The sequence below is a fragment of the Rhinolophus hipposideros genome (assembly GCF_964194185.1).
Source record: "Rhinolophus hipposideros genome assembly, chromosome: 24".
Classification (NCBI taxonomy): domain Eukaryota; kingdom Metazoa; phylum Chordata; class Mammalia; order Chiroptera; family Rhinolophidae; genus Rhinolophus; species Rhinolophus hipposideros.
This window is the reverse complement of record NC_138070.1, coordinates 31,450,924-31,474,059: the sequence shown is the minus strand read 5'-3', so window position 1 is coordinate 31,474,059 and position 23,136 is coordinate 31,450,924. Positions and strand designations below refer to the sequence as shown.

Here is a 23,136-nt window from a genome sequence, read left to right as displayed (position 1 = left end):
GGTGGGAAGAAGAGCACTCACCTGAGAACCAGGAGAGGTCAACCTTCCATGCTGGGGCTACATCCTTTGCTCAGAGATATTAATGCAGAGATCCACTAAAGGGAGCTTGAGATTACTGGGGAGGATGAAATGCCAAGGTGGAGCATGTTACCCAACTTGGAGGCCAGCATCTGCACAGGAGCGTGGATGAATGTGCAAGAGTCCTATGACAAAGTGGACAATACCCAAAGCCCTAGGCTGGCAGGAGGTCCGAAACCAGAGAATAGCTATTGCTCTGCTCCTGAGATCTAGGAGAAGCAATGCGTCAACAATCAATGCAGGAAATCAACACACGTTAAGAATATGGGTCTTACAGTAAAAAAGACTTGGATTTGAATTTTGCCTTGGCTATTGAATACTTGTGGGCAAAGTATCTCCTCAAACGTCGATTTCTTTATTACTAAAATAGAAATAATACCTACTTATTTAGGGCATTTGTGAGAGCTACATATATGTATATAGCAGAGAGTCCAGCACATGGCAAATCCTATATACGCAGTAATTCTTAAACTTGAGTGTGTATCACAATCACCTGAGAATCCATTACAATGCAGGTTTCTAGGTCTCAGCACCCTCGGCGCGGGGTATAAAGCAGTTGATGCTCATGCTGCAGGTCAGGGACCGCCCTCTGAGAAAGATGCTAGACAGCACAGCGGGTAGGCACACGTACACTGGAGACACTGCCTGGGGAGGGATTGCAGCACTGCCGACTGGAGCTGTGTGACCTTCGCCCATTAGCCCAACCTCTAAGCTTTGTTCTCTCATTGGGAAAGCAGGCTAATCACAGGACCTGACTCACACTGTTGCTGTGAAGAATCCATATTACTATGTATAGTCAATGTTCAGAAGAGTGCCCAGCACATTTCAAAGCATCCACACCCTATTCGTTATTGCTATTTTTGGATGATAAAGACTGTGGTTTAGACTCTAAGGAAAAAGCAGTCACCACAGGTCAAGTCAAGATTCAGGATCCAAAAGTAGGTACAAAGCCAGAATCGCACATTGAAGTTCTAGTGACAAGGACATTTTGAATGGAAACTTTCTCCAAGATCACATGGCAGTAATGGTAGACCCTAGACATGGAACGCCTGACGTCTACAGGGCTGCTCTGGTGGGGAGGGTATTGTGATCGCGGTGGGTGGTGAGGCCGTGCTGAGGCCCTTGTACGCCCATCGAGCTGCCTGTCATGGGTGCTTCTCAGAGATGGGTTCGCCTGGAGAGGCTGTCATTTTAAGGAGCTTTTGCACCTTACTGAGCCAGGGCTGGTTAGCGTCTGTGGGGAACATGATACAATCTCCTTGCGTTTTTGTTTTCTTTTTGTTCCATCAAAACAGTTCTGCATGGTAACGGTCGCCAAGTACCAGCATAAATAGCCTGAGTCTCAGGAGAAAGTGGGGGAGGATGCTGTTAGCACCCTCTGAATTCAGCAGACGTCTGATTCTACAACATTTTTCAAGGGTTTTAAAATAATTGGGTAAAACCACAAACAGCGTCTGTGGTATGCACTTCTGCCCTTGGTTTCTAGACTGAGGCTTGATTTCATATGTTCTCAATTCCAGCACATTGAACTCATTAATTTTCCCACTAGTCTTTTTATGATTTTTCTCTTCTTTGAAGTAGGAAGTTGAACAGCTATAATATTGCTTGAAACCAGATCATAAATATTAAACTTACAAAAACCCTTATTGACATTGGCAAATTTTACCCTAACTGTATCTATCTAGCTATAATTTTATAGTTAAAGAGAATTAAGGAGTTAAAGAGTGATCTATAAATGTCTTACTCTACTTTCTTCTCTCCCACCTGAGTCTGCACGTCAGTGTTTAAACCATTTGCTTAACTAGTTTCTGGACACTTTGCCCCATACTAGTTTATCTTTATCATAATAAATCATTTTCTCTATATAGGTTGGGCTCTCATGCCTTATGCTCCTCTGCTACTTTATACAGGACATCTGCCACTTTCCATTATGATGCATTTTTTTCTCCCACCATCAATGACCAGTGTAATATCTTTTGCAATAGCAATTACTTGGCCCTCCTGGGATAGCTGCTTGGGGTACCCTGGGAATTTTAATCAACCACCTCTGTTAATTAGAAAATGGTGGGGGTTAGGGAGGTGCTGATTAAGTACCTTTGACTATCTGTTCATTCTGGCAATTGACTGAGCTTGGGCTTTTGTAAGAATTCAGCCTTTTCTGGCAAAATAATTTAAATTTCCTCCCTTTTTGTTCTTGCATCATGGGTAAGAATGAAGAGGAAGGGGCTGACTAAGGCTGTGGAAGCTGACGTTGTTGGGCACCTACTATGCTTCCTTATGGGACCAGACACTTTGCATTGGAGAGCACATTTAATCCTAGCTGCAGCCACATTAGAAGGGCATTATTATTTCTATTTTGCAGATGAGGAGTCTAAGGCTTGGTCCTGGGGCTAGACCAGGGGCATAGTCGGCGAGAAATTTTTTTTTTTAAAGAATTTCTTTGATGGTTTGGGAAATAAATGACACACAGTTGAGAATGATAGGCAGAAATGAAGCTTCTGTATCTTACTCGTTAGTCATTACAATTGATTTTATTTTAAATTATGCACCAGAAAACTTAATTTTACAAAGGAAAGAAAACATACCGTGTCTACAAATTGGATACCTCTTTATTCAACAATCACTAACAGGATCTGTACGTGTCTGGTGCTGTGCTAGTCACTGGGGTAAAATAAATGTTGATCTCTAGGACATCAGGAGGATGTCACCAGCCTGTGGGTAACTGGAAGAATCACCATTGTTAGAAATGCATGCAAAGTGCTGTGGGATATCCAAGATAGGAGTGACTCACTCTGTCTAAAGAACTTCATCAGAGGCTTTCAAACTGATGAAATGAAGCCATCAATGAAGCCATCAGGATTGCCAAAAGTGCTTAGCGTCGATGTATAGCATTTGAGTATGGTCTTAAAACAAGAGTAGAACTTGATCCAAAAGGTGCACGCAGGACAGTGCTCTAGGGAGAACAGATGGAAAGTGCAAGGCAGGCATGCCAAGTATGTGGTGAATGTCAAGTTGTTAGTATGACTGCAGTGAGTGGGGCAATCAGGGCCCCAGACCAATTCATTACAACTCTCTGCGTCACATCACGAAACAAGAACAATGTGAATAAAACCATGCATTTTCAGAGAGGTTTATCACTATCCCAGAATGAACTAGCTGGAGAGTAGTGGAAGGGAACTCACATCCAGTGGTATCTGCCTTCAAAGACCATCACTTTCAGACAGATCACTGCTTTCTATCAGGCACCCTCCACCTGTGGAAATGGAGCCATTGCAGGTACCAAGCCTCAAAGAAGGGGCAGGTCTGCCCAGTCCAAAGCCTGATGTAGAAGAATGAACGCGCTGGAAAAGTCATGCCTGCCCTCAGGAAGCAGATGAATAGAGCAGACATACTCGCTGTTTCCCGCACCCACTTCTGGGACGAAATGAGAGGGGGAAGCTCCTTCTCTTAATTGCCTTTCTTGGATTCTAATACTCCAGCAGAAGACAGGCAGGCAGCAGGTCCCTTGGACAGGGACCCTGCCCCGACTGCTAGCAAAACGACACAGACCCCGAGGCTTCTTTCCGCCCTCAGGTCCCTGTTCCTTGAGAGCTTACGCTACTTCCTAGTTTCATAGCACTGGTGGCCAAACTGGAGAGTTAATTTAGTCACTGAATTCCCCCTTGGCTTATAGCAGAAAAGATGTATAGCCTACATCAATTAACGACAGGCCAACCTAACCAAAATGAGATTCTAAGAGTTGTCCAGAGTTGACACAGAGATCTTTCATAAATATGTATTTTTTCCCTTTTCTTTTTTTTTTTTTTTTTGGTCCTTTCCTGCTGTATTGGTTACCATCCATGGGATCCATGAGTAAGGTGATGCCATTAGTTCCACTTTGTGCTCCTTCCCTCCCCTCCCCTCTCCTTTTGCTGGAGAAATTTTTCTCTCTGCCATCCTAATAATCCCTGTGCCACACAGGGCTCCTGATGCTGGTGCTGACAGGCTGCTCATTAGTGCCAGGGTGCTGCAGTCAGCCGATGGCGTGCCAGAGCTCCGCTCCTGACACTTTTTCACAGAGCTGTCACGGGAGTCATGGCGCCTGCCAGCTCTGGCTGAACTCAAGCTGTGATACCTCCAGTGCCAATTAGTGTTGCAGTGTCCTGCCTGGCTGGGGAGGAAGGCATGTCAGTGCTGACAAATGGGAAAATAGGTGGGTGTGTGGCAGGGGCTGGGGAGGGCTCAGGACATTGGCAAGGAGAAGAGCTCCCATCCAAGGGTCACTTTGTCCTTGCCTTTCAAACCTCTGAGAAACAAGCACTGGGACAACCAACTGCCCACCAGGCCTCTTCAAGCACAGCAGGAGAACCGATGTGCAAAGCGAAGAGATTTGGCAGTTAAGAAAGGTTGCTTAGTCCTGTAGGTATGGGTATGGATGTCATGCAGAAGTGCCCACTCTGCACTGTGGAAAGAGAAGGCTTCCATATCAAGGGCTTGGTTTGGAATTCAATGGACCTATGGTTCTTCTATTATTCTGCTCGCAGGGTCTTATGTGGCCTTGGGGAGAAACCAATCAGTCAATCTCTAGCCCATTTCTCTTTTTTTGGTTCTCATTTCTTTCTTTGTATTGTCTTTTTTTTTTTTTAACCCATTAGGAGCAAACAATTTTCATATGTAGTTGAACTAACTATCCCTGGCAACATCCAGGATTGCTTTACAAAACATTTGGGAGCCATTGAGGACCCAGGCCCAGGTAGGACTGGGAACAGTAAGACACCAAAAGGATCACATGTCCCAGAAAGACCAGAAGAAGACCATGACAGAGAAACACATATCAGGAAGATATGCAGTGCGGCAGATGAAGGCAAATATGAACGTACAGAAGACATACCTTTAAAGTCACTTGTGAACCTTCTCAAATTGTGTTGAAGAGAACATGAAAAGAAGTCCCTCCTTCAAGGAGAAGTCAAGCCCTGTTACAGTAGGTTCCCCACTAGATAAATGTAAGGAAAGGCTTGAAGATCCTGTGAAGACTGGAGAGAATGTCCTAGAGACTCACCAGCAGAATTTAAGCAGAAAACACACCAGGTCTCAACTGCAACATCAAAGTGGAGGAGGATTCCTCATGAATCAGGATGAAGTCTTTGAACTGGGAGAATAGACATGCTCCTTTGGGGCACTGGCACATAGATGTGCTTGTTCACTGAATCAACAAGTATTTATTGAATGCTTTGTAGGTGCTGAGCATTGTGCTAGGAGGCGAGGAATCAAAGATGAGTGAGATGCAGGCCGTTGTCTCAAAGAATTCATGAATTAGAGATCAGGGCATGTCTTTGAACAGCTCACTGGACCTTACTGAGCCTCAATCAATATCTGGGTACAAGACGTTCTTTCAGTAGCCTCAGTGAGGTTTTTATTTTCAGTATTTTATTTGCTAGGTGACAGATGGAGATAGGTGCACCCAAGAAGGGAATTCCATTAGGACACTCAGTGATCCCTGATTCCATATGTATAGTGGAACCCACATATCACTGATCATATTCATGCCTTCACCTGAATTTTATGCTGGGCTCCCCAAAACGTGACAACATAGGTATGTCAGTCCTCTCTCTAAAGGTCTTACAAGCCAACAGAAACTGTAAACATAAAACTTGGGTTTTGAGAATACTTTTCTATGAAGAGCGAGGTTCTAAAAAGCATCATTTAGAATGCACTTTTAAAAAGATGGTTTTTCTGTTTACTTAGGGAAGACCCAAAGGAAATGAGAACACTAAAGGTATTCTTTTGGAGATAGAGCTTAAGACTAGAGCTTAAGGGCCATGCTAAAATAAATTCTTGTATGCCTAGAAGAGGACAAAATACAAAGCACAGAGTCATGAATGGGGAATGTGTCTAAAGAAGACTGGACATACTGATGGTACTTTGGCACCGGGAGTAGTATGCTAACATTTACCCGGAATTTGGTGAAGAGCCTGATAACACATTCATGCAGACCGAGGCGGCATTTTGGTGGGAGACAGTGAGATGGGGGCGCTTCCTTTTGAAAACACCAAGGCCCATGTAGGTGCAAACATCACCTATACATTCCAAAACAGGTATGCAGATGAGGGCAGGTATCTTTACAAAGCTAGAGCACTTTCTCCTTAAACTCTTGGGAGTATTAAGTCCATGTGAGGAACTAAAAAGGCATGCAAACAGTAATAATAGGTGGAAAACTACTTCCCATCATCAATGGCAATGTAGAGAGGTAGCTTAGGAGGCCTCACCTCCCTCTCCATCTTGGATATGGGCAACTGACATTTTTTTTTTTAATTTTTATTTGAAGTAAAGTGCTAGGCAGAAAAAGTTAAGGCAAGTCCCCTCCACTCCCTTCCTACCGGCCAGTCACTCCTAGCTTCTGTGTATTGAAATGCATGAGCCATTACTAATAAAATGATGGTTAACATTTCTGCATTCCTTTGCCACATGAAATGTGGTCAAGACTGGAAATGCACATTCTAAAGTGGTTTAGCTTATTGCAAGTAGCAACAGATGAGTTATGATGCAGGGAACTACGATTATTCAGAAATGTACAGAACAAACACATCAGTCTGGAGAGAGAAAATTCAATGAAGCCATCAGGATTGCCAAAAGTGCTTAGCGTCGATCAGCGATCCATTCAGGGGTTTGATGGCCATGTGCTTAAGAATGATCTTGATTGAGACATGATCAGCCCACACAGAATGGGACAAAGAATGACAGTGGCTCTTTCCCTTTGGAACCTTTGCTAAGGTGCAGCATATCTTGTTCTCCAAGGTACACCAAATCTGTCCTACCTTGTTTAAAATGAGCATCCTTTGGAAATATTTAGTGGGGAAAGATAAGATCTGACTGCTAAGGGTCTCCAGCTTCAGCTCAGGTTCGGCAGCAGCCCAATGCCATCTCTTATCTCCAAATAATTAGTCACTGGGAAAACGGTACCTGGTGAGTCCCCAGGTAATTAGTTACCGCTTGGCATATCTCATCAGTTGGGATCTGAGATAGCAAATCTGGTCCAGGGATCTGGAAAAATTGTTCATCTAAATTACTCTGAGCTACAGGTAGATTCTGATAATCCTGCTCTTCTCTCCTTGATCCATCTCCTGTTTCCATAGCAGCTAAAACCCCAGTAAAATGGAAGCATCTGGCCCAGGCTCAGGTAGGGTCCCCTGGGGAAATGAGACGGCTAGAGAGCCACAAAATGGGGAGGGAGACTCTAAACACAACAGTGTGAACTTTAGTAGGATGAACAGAAGAGGGCTCCAACACCAGAAGGATGAGAAGAGAGAGGGAAAAAAAAAGAGAGGGAGAGAAATGTGGAATTAAATTAAATTAAAGCAGAAACATTCAGAAGGCTGTGAGAGAAAGGGAAAGCAAAGAACAAAAGGAAAAGGCACAAAAGGGCAAGACAGAAGGAGAAGAACTACGGAGGAGAAAACAAAACAAAACAAAACAAAAAACACCTAGAGAAGGACAAAGAGCTGAAGGGCCAGAGGGGAAAATGAGAAACGACATCAAACAGGAGACAGTGGGAGATCTGTGAGAGGGATGGGGGCAATGCCTCTTGACATAAGGCAAAGCAAGTCTACCTAGGAGGATAAATGTCCTGCAGATTCTAAAGGCACAGGCCACCCCGGCACCCAATAGCACTGGGGACTCAGTGTTCAGCAGTGATGAATGGCATGCACCATAGTGTTAGAAAGTCTGTGCATTTGGATGGCCCCTCCTTCGGATGTACCCCAGGCCCACATTCCATCATTAATGGTCTCATTCACAGCTGAAGCTTCCTCCCAGATTTTGGGACCGGCCACACTTAAGATTATTTCAAATCAAGAGACTGGCAGAGACATGAGTGGCTCTCTGATCCTTCTGCATCAGGAATGGCCGGCATGGTATAACTCCCAGGAATTTGGGCTAAACACATTGAAAATCTCATGCCTGCTCTGAGGACCTCTATCAGGGCAAATTGTCACTGTCTGAGAGAGGGAATTTGGTATCTGGGGCCCGTTCATAGCCCTAAACTGTTTTTTTAATGTGCAAGTACAGGGGACACTGCCATGCATTGCCACCTTCAGGAACAGAGGATGTCTGCCTCATAGGGTGTACATACTGCTGGTGGACAGCTCTCAGCGGCAACCTTATGGGGACTGTCTCAGATGCAGAGAGATGCCTGGCCCAAGGTTACGGCCTTCCTGGGGACAGCCCAAATTCATGGACTGACTGTTGTGTTGGAATAAAAGGCCAGCCTCCTCACCTCAATTGAGCATTTCTGAAGGGTCATCCTAGCTTCAGAATTCCCCATGAGGTCAGTTAAGATATTCCACTGGATTGCACTGCAGCTCAGCTTCTCCAACTGCCCAGCTCTCTTCCTTGCCTTCCACAGGGTCAATTCTAAGACCATCTCAAATACACTTCTTGCGTGCCAATCACCTTCTTAGGGTCTGCCTTTGGAGGACCCAACATGCAACACCCAGCAAACAGCTCCCACTATGATGCCTTTAAAATCCTTAAGTCTTCACTACTCAGCAATACACATACCTATATACATAGATGCAAATGTAAATATATATTACATGCATATATATCAACCAGCAATAATCAGTGGAATTAAGGTTCTTTATTTATGTCTCTGCTCAAATGTCACCTTTTCAAAGGCTTTCCCTGACCAAATCTTGTATCTTTCTGTCACTGTTCTATGTTCTCTTCCTTATCACCACCTTACATTGTATATTCAGTTTTTGGTCATTTTTCTCATGAGAATGTGAGCAGAAACTTGTATGTTTTTATGTGTATATCCTCAGTGATTAGAAGTAAATCTGGACCAGGGGTGTCCAAACTTTTTTCAACGTTTTTCACCAAGGGCCATATGCGGTAAAATACACAAACAGCTGGGCCACTTACTCGAGGTGAAGTACGTATTGCCTCACCTGGTTTATTTAAGTAAACTAAATATATTTTTGGAATTTGCTGCGGGCCAATTAAAAATGGATTGTGGGTCACAGTGGGCCCGCGGGCCGCAGTTTGGACACCCTTGGTCTAGACTATTGCAAACATTCAATAGATACTGAAGAACACATAATTTAATACACCTTGAATAAAAGCTAGCTTAATGGTCAATGGTATCTACCTTAAATTCTAAAAGTTTAATGTTCAATCCATAAAAGCACAAGACAACACTTAGTCTGGTCTATACAACATCTACATATTTAGACAAAGTAAATGTTGCAGTTTAGTTATCTAGGATAAAACAGCAGCAAAACTACAAAACCACTAATGGACTAGAGACCAGATGTTTGGCAACGTTGAAGAAGCACAAATTTGGAAATTTTCCTTTTGGAGATACGGCCATTCAAAGCTTTCATTCATCATTGTGTGTTTGTGTTGTCTATCTCTTAAAACAACCAGCTGAACAATAACACCAAAGATAATTGTCCCAACATCAAATATGGCCAGTGAAGTTCTCCCAGAATATTTTACCACCATTTCATCCACCAACAACTGGGATTCAGTTCCCAGAGATTGGAGAGATCCTCAAGTACGAGTACTGAAATCTTAGAGGATATGCCTGTCTTGCAGCGAACACCAAAGTTCTCTGCAGAGCCATGTACATTGTCATCAGGCTACCAAGGATGCAGGACCCTTTGCATGTAGTCGCCATCTCCATCACCTGCTAGTTATGGCCAGCAATTCTCTCAGTTCCTCTAATGACGTGATACACCAAACTGCTCTCTTACCTTTGGGAGAGATGTGTCTCCAGGTAACCGTAGGCTCTGGTCTACCCGTGGCTATGCAGGTGAGGCTGATATTGTTCCCTTCATTAATGGAGATATCTGAAGAAATCTCTACAATTTTGGGAGATACTGTGGAGACAAAACAGATAGAAAGAAAATGAAAATCCTGTTGAAATGCTTCTTTGTGTCTTAAAATAATAGCAGGCAGAATAGCCCAGGGACTGAAATATAGGGAATACTGGATGAGAAATTAGAGGAATTATTCTAAACACAAAAGAAGCATCTTACCTTGAATTTAGCTTCTATTTCCTGCTATTGAAACACAAAGTCAGGGAGTCCGAATGGAAATGGATTCTACTGCAATACTGCAATACTTATTGTAGCCTCCACTCTCTTCCTGTCTGCACTCTCACCCCCACCCACACTGACACATACACACAAGTCATTCTCCACACTGCATTCAGAGCCCCTTTATATAATACCGTTCTGATTATACCACTGCCTAAACACCTCTGCCTAAACACCTCCATTTGTTCCCTATTGCCTGCCTGGGAACATCCACATACTTTATCTTAGCATAGCAGGCCGTTCAGAATCAAGCATCAACTTATGTTTCCATTGATATGCCCAGTGATTCCACCTCAACGTATCCCCGTGTCATCCCCAACACATCATGTCCTTCCTGGTCCTTCCATCACGCCCTCTGGATCTATATTTTTCCTTATGTCCTTCCTAGAAAACGTTCAGTCATCCTTTAAGGTCCGAATCAAATGCCACTTGGTTGCAGCTTTTCCTACTCCAACTCTTCTCTGCACTCCTGCATAACTGTCATTGACCCCTGCTTCTCATCCCTGTCCCCAGAGGACATTACACAGGCCCGATGGTGAGTCATCAGGAAGGTTGGTAAGCCAGAACATACTTGGTCTTTCCTCTCTCCATTGTCTAAATCAATCTCCCAAGGAGATGAGGGGTTCATTTGAATTGGCAAACTTGGGGATAGGACCCCACGCTTCATTCAGTCTTCTGTTTTGGAGCCGGGCTTCCCTTAGAAAGCCATGCTCTGTTGTGCTTCTCCTCAGGTAGGGGCAGTGTCCCAGGGGCATGGATATACCACACAGCACAGCAGCAGTTGCCTGAGGGCACCTGTCTCCTTTTGGGATTCAGCGTCAGGAGCTAATTGTTGTTGCACATCTAACTCTCCAGTATCATTTTCAAAACTAGTGAATGTGATATTTACTTCACGTAGGACTATTCATTTGTCTTGTCTGCCAGTTGGCTTGTAAAGTAAGAGTGTCATTTATTAGGCTTCCCAAACTCCAGTTCTTGGCACTTCTCCCGCTATGTTATGGTTATTTGCTTGGCATCCCTCCCCTACTGGACCATGAGCTGTTTGACAGGCCGAGTCACGACTTACTTATATCTATATTCATAGTAAAACCTCAACAAGTATTTATAGGATGCAATTATAATGGTTGGGTGTTCAAGAGAACCACCTTCCCAACCTGCTACATGTTTGCAGCAACCTCGGAATTGGATGATGAACACACACTATCTCAGTTACTGACACTGCTTTTAACTCATTACTTCTTCGCAAGTTAAGTGGCCCCTCCATCCAGCTCTTTTAGCTTTTTTCATGTTCGTTTCTTTCCTTGAATAAGCACTTTTCTCAGCCACCACACTGTGTGAACCCCAGGTTACATCATCCACCCAACACACAATGCCTTCTGTCTTGTTGGAAATCCCAGGAAAGCGGACCATCAACCTTGGTCCCTGTTCCAAAGCTAGAGTGCAATCCTCACACAAAAATCAAATTGGCTGGACATTTCACTGCTCATCTGTCCTCTATCTTAACCATTAATCAATCACTCCTAATTGTGTTGGATTTCCTCCTTCACAAAAAGGGAGTATCATGCAGAAATCTTCCCTTAGTCTTTGTTCCTTTCTTTTTTTTTTCATTAGAGTTTATTGGGGTGACAATTGTTAGTCAAGTTACATAGATTTCAGGTGTACCATTCTGTATGACATCATCTATAAATCCCATTGTGTGTTCACCACCCAGAGTCAGTGCTCTTTCCATCACCATATGTTTGATCCCCCTTACCCTCATCTCCCACCCCCCACCCCCCTCTTCTTAAAGTTTTCTTCCATTTCTTTCCCACATTCCACACACCTGGGAACACTCATTAGTAACCATACATTGCACTTTGTTTCCTTCTCCTCATGCCCTTGATGCTGATTTGGATCGCTTCTGGTCCAGGCCTGGTTGGATGAGCACCCCTTCTAAAAGGACTTTCAGGTAATCTCCAAAAGGATGTGACCGTTCCTTCCTGGGGATCCCATAACTTCCTTTAAAGCACTCAAAATAAACTCACTCACGTTACATTTGTCTCCTTTTTCTTCTATGCTATGACTTAACTGAATATAACATATGAGCAAGAGCCTTATTCGTTTTAAATTTTTTTTCATGTCCCGAATAGGGTGTCTTCCATAAAGTAAGTACCAATTAATCATTTTAGATTTAAGTTCATATTGAGTTTCAGATAGAGAGGCAGTGTGTGTGTGTGTACGTGTGTGTGTGTGCGCAAAATTGCATGCACACTTACATGCACTCTCACAGGTATTTGGCAGGACAGAAACAACGGAGAATCAATGTGGTGAGGGGTGAGGAGTGACCACTGGCTCTACGATCTAAGACTTTCAAGACATCACATTGCAATGTCTGGCTATATCATCTAAAAGCTAGATTGAATCTTCCAGGACAGAAAGATAATTGATAAGTTAGTGACTGAAAAGTTGATTTGCTGACTGAAGGATCCAAATTTCTAAACTCTCTTAGTTCTAAAGTCACTTACACTAGATGCATTTTATTCACAGAGTTTTAACTGGATGCTTCACTTCTTGAACCACCACTTCCCCACCCCATACACTTTCCTGGCCCCTGCTCCTGTCCATCCTTGGCACCCATACAGCCTTGCTTGCTTCCTGGAGGACAGTCTGCCTGCAAAATGACTGTACTGGCCTTGTAGGCATTGCTTCAACTGCGTAGGTAAGTAATTTATTGATCTGTAAAGCACTTTGAGACGCTCTCCAAGGGATTATGTCACGCCAACGCCATGTAATAAAATAAAAAATGATGGACTTTGTGAACACAGGGTGATTTAAGGTTTGTAGTTGGAAGTGTGCTTAAAGTACATTTTAAGTGGAAATCAGGTCAGGTAATGAATTACTCTTGCTTTGGAAGGGCTTACTGGGAGTTCATTTTCCTGGCTTCTTACATGATAGCTAATCTGCTAATCATACACTAGAGAACAATAGACAGTCCCCAAGTAGAATAGAAGGTGGTTTGGGCCAGAGCTGTCAGCACAGTAAGTATATTAAATGATACAATCACACCTCAAACTTGGAAGAATCATCTAGAATTGTCTCCCTCCAGTTGTACGTGGAAAGTATCCAACTCATGAAGTCAAGTTGGTGAAATGCTTGCTGTACTTTCAATCCTGTCTAAGAGTGTAACTTGAAGGTGGAAAATTGTCCCTGGACAAGTTTGAAAGGCAGACCCTTCCTGGTATAGAGCTGAGGTGGTTTGACTAGAGGTGCAATCCCAACTCTCAGAACTAAAGTGGCATTGTGGCTAAGATGCTGTGGGAGTAGAGTATTATTTTCTGGTTGCCAACTACTAGCACAATGTCGGTATTTAAAATTAAATCGAATTGATAAGGACACGCTATGGTCTTACCTAATATATGTTCATAAGGAAGTTTTGAAGAACTAAGACTGGGTTACTAATATTGTTATACTTTTCCATGGATCCATTCTGCATCTTACCTCTTTTCATCATGCAGGCTGTTAGAAACATACTAGGATTGCTTTGGTTGTTTTTGTTTATCCACTCATTCATTCATTCACTCACTCATCCACTCATCCATTAATTTATAAACATTCATTGATTATTTTCATATACCAGCTTTGTGTTTGGCACTAAGAACATAACACTAAAAAGGACAAAATCCTTGTCCCCAAGGGGTTCACAGTCTAGAGATGTAACAACAGGTACAGAAGCATATCCTTTGAATGTATTGTGACATACTAGAAGGATAAATAAAGTGTTAAAATACTGCAAAGGTAATACAGAGGGGAGACATCGAAGTCAGCCTGGAAAAGGATGTCATGGAAGTCTTCTTGGGTATGTGACACTAAGCTAAGTGCTAGAAGATAAGTAAAAGTTAACTCTGGGGAGAAGAAAAAAGACATACTAGGCAAAGAAGACATCACACACACACACACACACACACACACACACACACAGGCATAATCGTTAATAGAAGAATAGTTGCAAATAGAGGCTGGGCCAAAAGTCATTCAACAAACATTTAATGAACACTTACTATGTACACCACTGTGTGTTAGCTATATCAATGGCATGAAGAAATATACATTTTTTCTTGGCCTTCCACGAACTTGCCATCTCTTTGTGGAAACAGTGCATATAAGTATCCCAGAAAGTTGAATAACAAAACAAAATCCATTACAAAATTGCATGTGATTAAATGTTAAATGAAGGGTACCAAAATTAAGTTCTGTGAGATAGTAAGAGGGAGAATCATAGAGACTAGGAGTGTCAGATTGGCTTAACCTCAGATAGAGTCTTGTTTTGGAAACAGTCATACAGGCAGAAAATGTGAAGCTGCTTCAAGTGGGGCAGTATTACATGGGCATAGATAGAAGGGAAGGCAGAAATCCATGATGTGTATGAAGATAAAAAACCTGTACCACAGGAGGCAATACAGAGTAGTTGTTGAGGTCCTGGCTCTACTGCCGTGTTTCCCCAAAAAACAGACCGGGTCTTGTATCAATTCTTGCTCCAAAAGATGCATCAGGGCTTATGTTTAGGGGATGTCATCCTGAAAAATCATGCTGGGCTTCTTTTCCGGCTCGATCTTATTTTCAGGGAAACACGGTGTATTCAAGTGGGTACCCCTGGCAAATTTACTTCACCTCTCTGCGCCTTACTTCTTCATCTATGCAATGGAGCTGACAATTACATACACCTCCCAGGGTTCTTTTGAAAATTGGAGGAGTAAGTTTATAAAATGCGCTTAGAGAAGTGCCTAGAAATACGAATTGTTCAATACGTGAATTTTATATTGTATGTGTCTGGCAAATACATGGATGTAGTTTCTACACAGTTAGGCAGTCAATAAATGTTGACAGGCTCAAGGAAGAATGTGCTAGAGATCAACGAGGTAAACGAGAGCCAGATTATGGAGCAGCCTGAATGGCTAGTGCCTGGATTTTAACTCGATCCTAGAGATAACAGCAAGCATTTGAACATTTTTTAAAACACGAAATCCCATATGTTTTTAAATGTAATTGAAGCAGAATAATCTGGTAATAATGTGTCAGAGTGAGTAGAATAGACAGAAACTGGAGTCAGAGATAATCAACCTAGATGAGTGATATACAAAAAACTGCGTTAAACTGTTGGTTCCATAAGAATGGAAAGAAAAGGATGGATTTAAGAGCAATGCCAAGGAAAATGTGCTGGAATTTGATGATTGCCTGGATGTGGGAACTGGGAATATGGAGTCAACTATGAACGTTTTGTTCAAAAGCAGCTGGATGGCTGCACCAGCAGATCTCTGAAGTTATAAGGAGAACTACTCTTGGGGAGAACATTGGTTTGATTCCTTTGATTTTGTTTTACACATACTGATGGTAAGATGATAAGGGGCATGCAGACAGACAGAAATATTCTGTTAGCAGTTGGAGTTGTGTCATCAAAAGTCTGGGGGAAGGTCTGCTAAGAGTCCATGGTTACTTAGAAAAAGGCCGTCAGCTTGTTTCCACACACATGCATGTGCTGTCTCTGTTGATGTGTGAGGTCTGAATCTAGAAAACACACACATGGAAACGAAGACCAAGAAGTGGTTAGGTTATGGTTGGGGAGAAAGGCAGCAGCCTGGTCAGCCAGACTCTGGATACAGGTCCACACTTAATACATTATGTTAAGGTTTAATCTGGCTCTTATTGAATGTTAATTCAAATGTGTAAATAATTAAATAACATAATTATTAAAACAGTATTCTAAAGAACTTCACCCCTCCTGGTTTAGCTTCCACTGCCCAGGTGTTAAGTTTTAATAATTATGTCATTAATAAATAGCAATGTGCTGTTTTTAGCACACAGTAGATATCCTATTAAATCCAAATTAAGATGCTTTATTAAGCACTGCATGGTCCTGTGGGGCTGAGAATGCACATAAGCTGCTTGGACCCGGCTACTCTGCACGGCACATGCAGATCTATGTATCCCGGATGGCTTCCTTTGCTGCTAGTGACACTTCTCCTGCCTCCTCTCTGTAGTGAGGATCTGAGACGTCCATGGCAACTCGGTACAGTTTCTGCAGCAAGGGCTGCAACACCACTATGGCCTTGGGACCTTAGTCTTGACAGAATTACAAGGACCAATCTGAAGTATCCTCAACTTTCCCGATTTCCAGAACTCACACGGGGACACATGGGGCTGTCAATAGCCTGGTGCATGAGTATTTAATTTGCATCAGAAAACTCTTAAAGACACAACTAAGCTGATGTTGATTTGTGGACTGATCCATCTTTTCATACTGGCCACTGCGGACCAAGGCACAGTCTAGTGCAAAGTTGAGTTATTCAACAGGCTGCGGCAAATTATGCTTCATCTAGGACCTCCTTTTTCTCACCCAGATGAACAGAGGTGAGTCTGTCACGAAGCATGAAGATAAACTCTTTCTTTGGCTCCAAAGACCCTTTATGAACCAGATTCTACCTCCCACTCCACATCCATCCCATGTCATTCTCTTTTTCTCACTCCACTGACCTTCTTTTCTCTGGAAACATCTCAAACCATTCTTTGAGTCAGGTCCTTTCTGCTTGCCTTTGTCCCTGCTCTCCTTCTGGCTGGTTCTATCTTATTCTTTAAATCTTAGCTCCTCTAGGAAGCCTTCCTTCATCACTTTTTCTAAAACAGACATCCCCCTACTAGACCGTTGCATAATTGTCTGCTCTCTCAAATAAAATATAAGTGCCATTGGTTGTCTTGCTCACTGATGTGTTCGGCACATACCATAATGTCTGGCATAGTTTGTGTTCAGCAAATATTTTTTGAATGAATGAGAGTGTTTGCATGGGAATGCAAGTAAATTGACATGAATGAATTTGCTCAAGATCTTTAAATAGCCCCCAAAGTCTCTCAGTTATCTTTAATAATGTTGATAGTTACTATTTCTTAAATATCTGCTGTATAACAGGTGTTTCGCATATATTGCCTTTACTTTATTTAACCCCTGCATTAATCCCATGAGAAGATATTATTTCTAAAGTAGCTAACTGTCCTAGTTTACTGGAACTAAGGGGTTTCCCAAAAGATGCGACTTTCAGTGCTGAAACCAGAAAAGTTTCAGGCATATGGGGAAGTGTAGGTCACCCTGATTATTTCCCTTCCTACATTTTATAAAGAGGATACTTGTCATCAGAGGGGTCAAGAAACTACTTGAAGGACATTTAGTTGAAAATTGCAGAGTATTTTTTTAATGAGGGATTATAAAATGAGGGTTAGAAAAATAAATGCACACAGAATCACTGAGGCATACATAAAAAGATAAACAGAAACCAAATACACACACACACACACACACACACACACACACTTTTGTCCATAACAAATTAGTTTAGACAAATTATGAATCTCTGTTGTGCATTCGACATTTGATAAGGCACTTGACTCCGTTGATTTATTTAATCTCACAAGAAACCTATAAGGCAATAATATTATTAATCCTATTTAAAGATGAAAAAACTAAGGCTTAGTGAAATTTTAGTGAGTGGCTCAAGGTCACCCAGATAGTAAGTGTCAAAGTGGGACCCGAATGTAGATTATGTGTGATCCTCTTCACACAGAGAGTTGAGTCCATAGAACTCAGATTCCCTACACAGTGTTCTTTGAGTCTTGCTGACTCATCCACCCACATGCAGATCTGTTACTCCTCCAGCATCCTCTCTTAAATCTCCATGTGAACATCTGTACTCCCATAGTACAGTTAAGAAAGGGAGCCCTCTCTCTTCATTGCATATGGTGTTATTTTTCCATCAGAAGAGTGGTGGGAGGTTTCATCAATATATATTTTTGGACCTCCCCACATTTGCATAAATATCTCTTCCTCCTCCCCACTCCATCACCAGCACTTCCTAACCATCGTCCTCCCTCCCGTTCACCTTCCTCTCAGTGTACATTGCAGCAGAGAGCTGGAGCCTTCCAGGAAAACTTCTATCTGAGGCAGCACTGTAGCTGCTGCTTCATGTGACCAGGTGTTCCAAGCGAAATAATCAATTAAACCCACTGCTGAGTCCACTGAGCAAGGTATTTATTTGGTTTATTTTGACTGTGAACACTACTCACACAGTTCTCCCTTCTGTTCTTCATTTTTTTCCTTCCTTCTTTCCTTCCTTCCATCTTTCCCTCTTCTTTCTTTACAACAGAAGTATTTGTACGGCCAAATGCATATTCCAGTACTGTGGGATCTGTGGGATCTCTTTTGATAAGAACCCTAAGCATTGCATCAGCAGGCCAAGTATTAAACCCAGACCCAACAACTACTAGCTGTATCAACTAATGTAAATCATTTCACTTTGATTATTTTAATTATATTATTAGCTATCTTGCCTCTTAAAATGGATGCTCCATGAATCAGACAAAACTGAGAAATCATATTTTAAACATGACGTACTACTCAAATGTGATTTATTAGTGTTACTAAAATGCATAAATCTCTGGAAGCCAATATAAGGAGAAATATAGACACTAGGTGCTGGGGGCGGTAGTGCTCTGGTTTAGAGGTTGAGATGGCCACGCCTCCCACCCACCCCAAAGCAGACGCTAGCCACTACTTCAAATGTGCTAGTGGTTCTTAGATAAACAGCACCTGTATGTGAGGGAACAGGATGCGCCCAGGATGGGGGTGTACAATAGGACCCTACTCCTTGCCAGCAATGTGCTGCTGTCTCTGCTTCTCAGAAGGGACAGGTCAGATTAGAGACACTCAGAATCCCAATTTAGAGTCTGAACATGCAGAGGGTTCCTTGGTGACATAGCTTTAAGCAGATAGTTATTCTTTTTCTCAGAACCCTTTTGTCATTTCTTACATCTCATTCTTTCTCTCTCTCCATATTAAAACCATTCATGTTTGCTGGAAAATCATGAAGCCCAGGGAGAAAAGCTAGTGATTTATTCAGGATTAGTCATAAATCACTGGTTCTGAAGTTCGGAATGTGTTCCTTTCAGGATGAGCTGAAATGTGGAAGGGAGTTTTTATGAGCTCTGTTCCCTGACCCAGTTTAGTCATTCCTGATAAAGATATAGAATAAAGTAAACACCATGCACTCCTCACTCCATATTTTCCTGCTTCTGGGCTTATTAGTGTCAATTGAATTTCATAGCAACCAACCTGTAACCATAAGTGCTCCATCATATTTGGCAACATCCAAGAAATTGCTAAGACGTATCTCTTCATCATTTAACGTGGGAACATAGAGGAATTATTGCTAATCATGAAATGGGTCTGACAGCCGGACAGTCTGACAGTCTGTGTGGTTTTCCACCTTCTAGTATAACAGCACATGCTTTGGGTTGGGTTGAATGCACATGACTGACTTCATGCCCCATCCCCCAAACAGGACCAGTTTTTGTTTTTTGTTTTTTAATTTATTAGGGTGACAATTGTTAGTAAAATTACATAGATTTCAGGTGTACAATTCTGTATTACATCATCTATAAATCCCATTGTGTGTTCACCACCCAGAGTCAGTTCTCCTTCCATCACCATATATTGGATCCCCCTTACCCTCATCTCCCACCCCCACCCCCCTTACCCTCTGGTAACCACTAAACTATTGTCTGTGTCTATGAGTTTTTGTTTCTCATTTGTTTGTCTTGTTCTTTTGTTGTTTTTGGTTTATATACCTCAGGGACCAGTTCATGAAGGGAGGGGACTGGGAAGAGAAGTACCTCTCAATACCATCAACGCCAAGCACTTTGGTGGGGGCTTAACATTTGATGCTTCCTCTTAAATCCTCCAAGTAACTCATAGGCATTATCCCCACTGTTCAGTAAAGATGCTAATATTCAGAGAGGTTAAGCAACTAACCCAAGGTCATCATACAGGAGGTCAGACAATGGCAGACTCTCCAATAAGATGGCCCTAAAAAATTCACCTAAACTTTACATAAACTAGAGGTCCTCAAAAATTAAAATACTACCACAAAGGATGTCAATTAATATTCCAATTCACTTATTTAATTTCATGCGCGAGGGAGAGAGAGAGAGAGAGACAGAGAGAGAGAGAGAGAGAGACAGAGAGAGAGAGAGAGAGACAGAGAGAGAGAGAGAGAGAGAGAGAGAGAGAGAGAGAGAGAGAGCCAGGATAAAATTGTTACTATTATTCCTTGAGGAAAAAAAAACTAATATTTGTTGAGCAGTTAGTAAGCACTAAGTACTTTTTATATATTTTCCAATTTAATCCAGAACAGCAGAACAGTGAGGATTTAAATAGTTAATAATGTGTTCCAAGCCACTAAACTAGAAAATGGCAGATTTCAGACCCAACCTTTTCCTTCAGGATTTTGGGGATGAAATGAAATATGTAGGTATAGCTGAAAACACTTATAATTCAACTGCTAATCACTCTACAAATGAATTCTGTTGCGATTGAGATAATGCAGAGTTCAATCAATTGGTAGTAACAGCATAATTATCTGTTGTAGAAACAACCTGGGATCGCTGGACCAGGATTTCGTTAGAGCACAACTATTAACGTCTTTTGCCGTCCCAGTTTCTTCACATCCGTCTCACAGGTAAGGGCTGGAAAGAAGATTTGATCCCTCCTCTTTCTGATTTCTCCTCACCAGGAATTATCTGTTCTCGTTGTTCCCAGCATCCAGAGATTTGCCCTATCCTTTGAGGCTTGGCCGCAAGGCCTCTTTAAGCAGTTTCCTTTGCTACCTTGGCATCTGGCATTTTACTATGTCTCTCTCTTCCCAAAGCAAGACTGTACCTGATGTCCATGAAACTAAAGTGACCAGTTAAGAAAAGTGGCATAACTGTATGCGTGACTTTTATTACATCCCATACCCGATAGTTGTCCCTCTCCTCCAGGATGATTTTGTGCACAAGTTCCAAAAGATCGTCAGGAAAAAGAGACAGAGACCCCCGTCTGGTTCAGGATACAATGCCAGCCCTGGCCTTATCTGGAGGAATCCTTTAGACACATTTCAGTTTTAGGGCTGGCAGTTTCTGTGGTGCCACTTCATTTTCAACAGGGGACATTTTGCTCCAAATTCAGGTTAGCTACCTCTGCCCCCTTTAGATGTTCTTGCTTCTGCTCAGAAACGCCCCTATGGAGGGAGCAGTGATTTTTCTACAAGTCAGTACCTTCCACTGACCCCAGAAGGAAGTTCGCGGTTCTTCATGTTGAGATAGTACAAGTAAACAAGTATGTGTATGTATACGTCACCATGATCTCTTGGACTCCTGGCAATGATCCTCTGTGCGCATACTCTTGCCCTTAAGACCTGCTTGGATGGGTAGGTACCCATCATTCCCCTCTCTCAGGTTGCCCCATCCAGGTCAGACAGAGGCAGCTGGGTAGAGACGGAGTGTCTGCCTCCTGGTGCTCCTGTGTTCAGCTCTGGAGAAGCCTGCATCTCTGGGCTGTCAATCGTCTGGCTGCCAACAGTGCCAAGCTCACTTACATTTTCAGCTGCCTCAATGGCATCATCAGCACTTTAATTCCTAATTGCCTAAAAGCACTGGTAGTTATGCACTCAAACACAAGCTATAAAACTGTAGGCAGTGGGGAATTGTGCTGACTGCAGTAGGAAGGTCGTGGTAAAGTTCCCCACCCCACCCTTGACTGCAGTATGGTACAAATTCTTCCCCATTTTTCTTTTTCCCCACAAGTACCTACAAGGCTGAGTTCAGAGGAAGGCAGACAGCCCTGAGGGGAATTTCTGCCTCTCTCCATCAGAGTACTGATGTTGCTTATGCTGAAAACCTGAAAATTTGATTTGTACCCATACTCCCTGTACCATCATCTTTGGGAATAACTTAGGCAAGTAGAAGAACCTCTCATTATCTGGCCTGGAATCCTGAAGCCCAGGAAGTGGCCCCACTGCTGCCCAAAGTAACTTGTCAGTTGGTTTTAAACTGATTTTTGTTGTTCCAAGGCCTTATTGCCACTAAATCTCATAAAGGTTAAGGTCTACAACAGATCAAGGTGAAGCCTCTTTGCCTCTAGCATGAGGGTTGGAGACAGAGGCTGCTCTGTTTTAAGCTACAAGTTCTCAGCCAGAGCGTGCTCTGTTAATCCCCTGTGAAATGTCACAGTGCTGGAGCAAGTGAGAGAATGCAGCTGGGGAAAGCAAAAGTTTCAACATGACTTCTTGTTAATACAGAGCTTGTCAAACACATCACCTAGAAATACCGAATGTCTTTATTAGATTCTTTTATCTCCCTCTGAGATTGGAGGGACGCAACTAGTTGCTTCTTGGTGGAGCTGTCATCATCCAGAAACTAATTAAAGGCTACACAGGAAGCTGGGTCTCACACTCAAGAGAACAAAATGCATTAGCGACCAAAGTTTAAAAAAAAAAAATATTACAAGTGAACTTTATATCAAAAAGGGCAAGTTGGGAATTTGACAATAACTCTCTTTCTCCCTCATCAGCTCACAGCAGGTGAAAGTGGGCCCATCAGGATGTCCGTGAATCTTGACAGAAGGCCATCTGCTGCCAGCATCACTGGGGAAATGGGTTTCTCCTTTCCTGGTAAAGAGGAGTGGAGAGTACCTGACTACTTACCACGGGAAATGCAATTGCATGGTCCTCATGCCAGCATCTGCCCCTATCCATAAGAGCTTCATGAGATGTGTGCCGCTGAACAACATTCATTTATCTGTGCATATTAGGGAGCCTGGCCATCCTGTCTAAAACATGTTCAATCATACAAAGGCATATAGACACAGATATTGTGCTTCTGCTTGACAAAAACTCAGAACCTAAGATCCTTAACATCTTCTACCACGGAATAAACCTCCTCTATATGAATTAGGTGAACAACTCTATTCCACTATACTTTGCAATCACCCAAACTCTCCACATGTGACTTTTTTTTTTTTTCTTTTCCTGGATTCCTCCCTTCCTGGCTATGTTTTATGCAGTTTTATGTTGCATTACTCAGAGTTGTTCACAGAATAAAATTAAAACATCCACACTTGGTGGACCTCTAGGACCTCTATCATTTA

At 42.5% G+C, this 23,136-nt stretch overlaps 1 protein-coding gene across 4 annotated transcripts in view; it reads right to left on the bottom strand.

The window, feature by feature from the left end:
* The window catches only part of NTM (neurotrimin), a 973,794-nt gene that overhangs the window by 111,803 nt on the left and 838,855 nt on the right, over positions 1-23,136 (bottom strand). For all 4 annotated transcript variants that reach the window (XM_081036605.1, XM_081036602.1, XM_081036603.1 and 1 more), the window contains exon 4: positions 9,810-9,935. In XM_081036605.1, the coding sequence (XP_080892731.1) occupies positions 9,810-9,935 (126 nt within the window). The remainder of the gene's footprint in view (positions 1-9,809; positions 9,936-23,136) is intronic.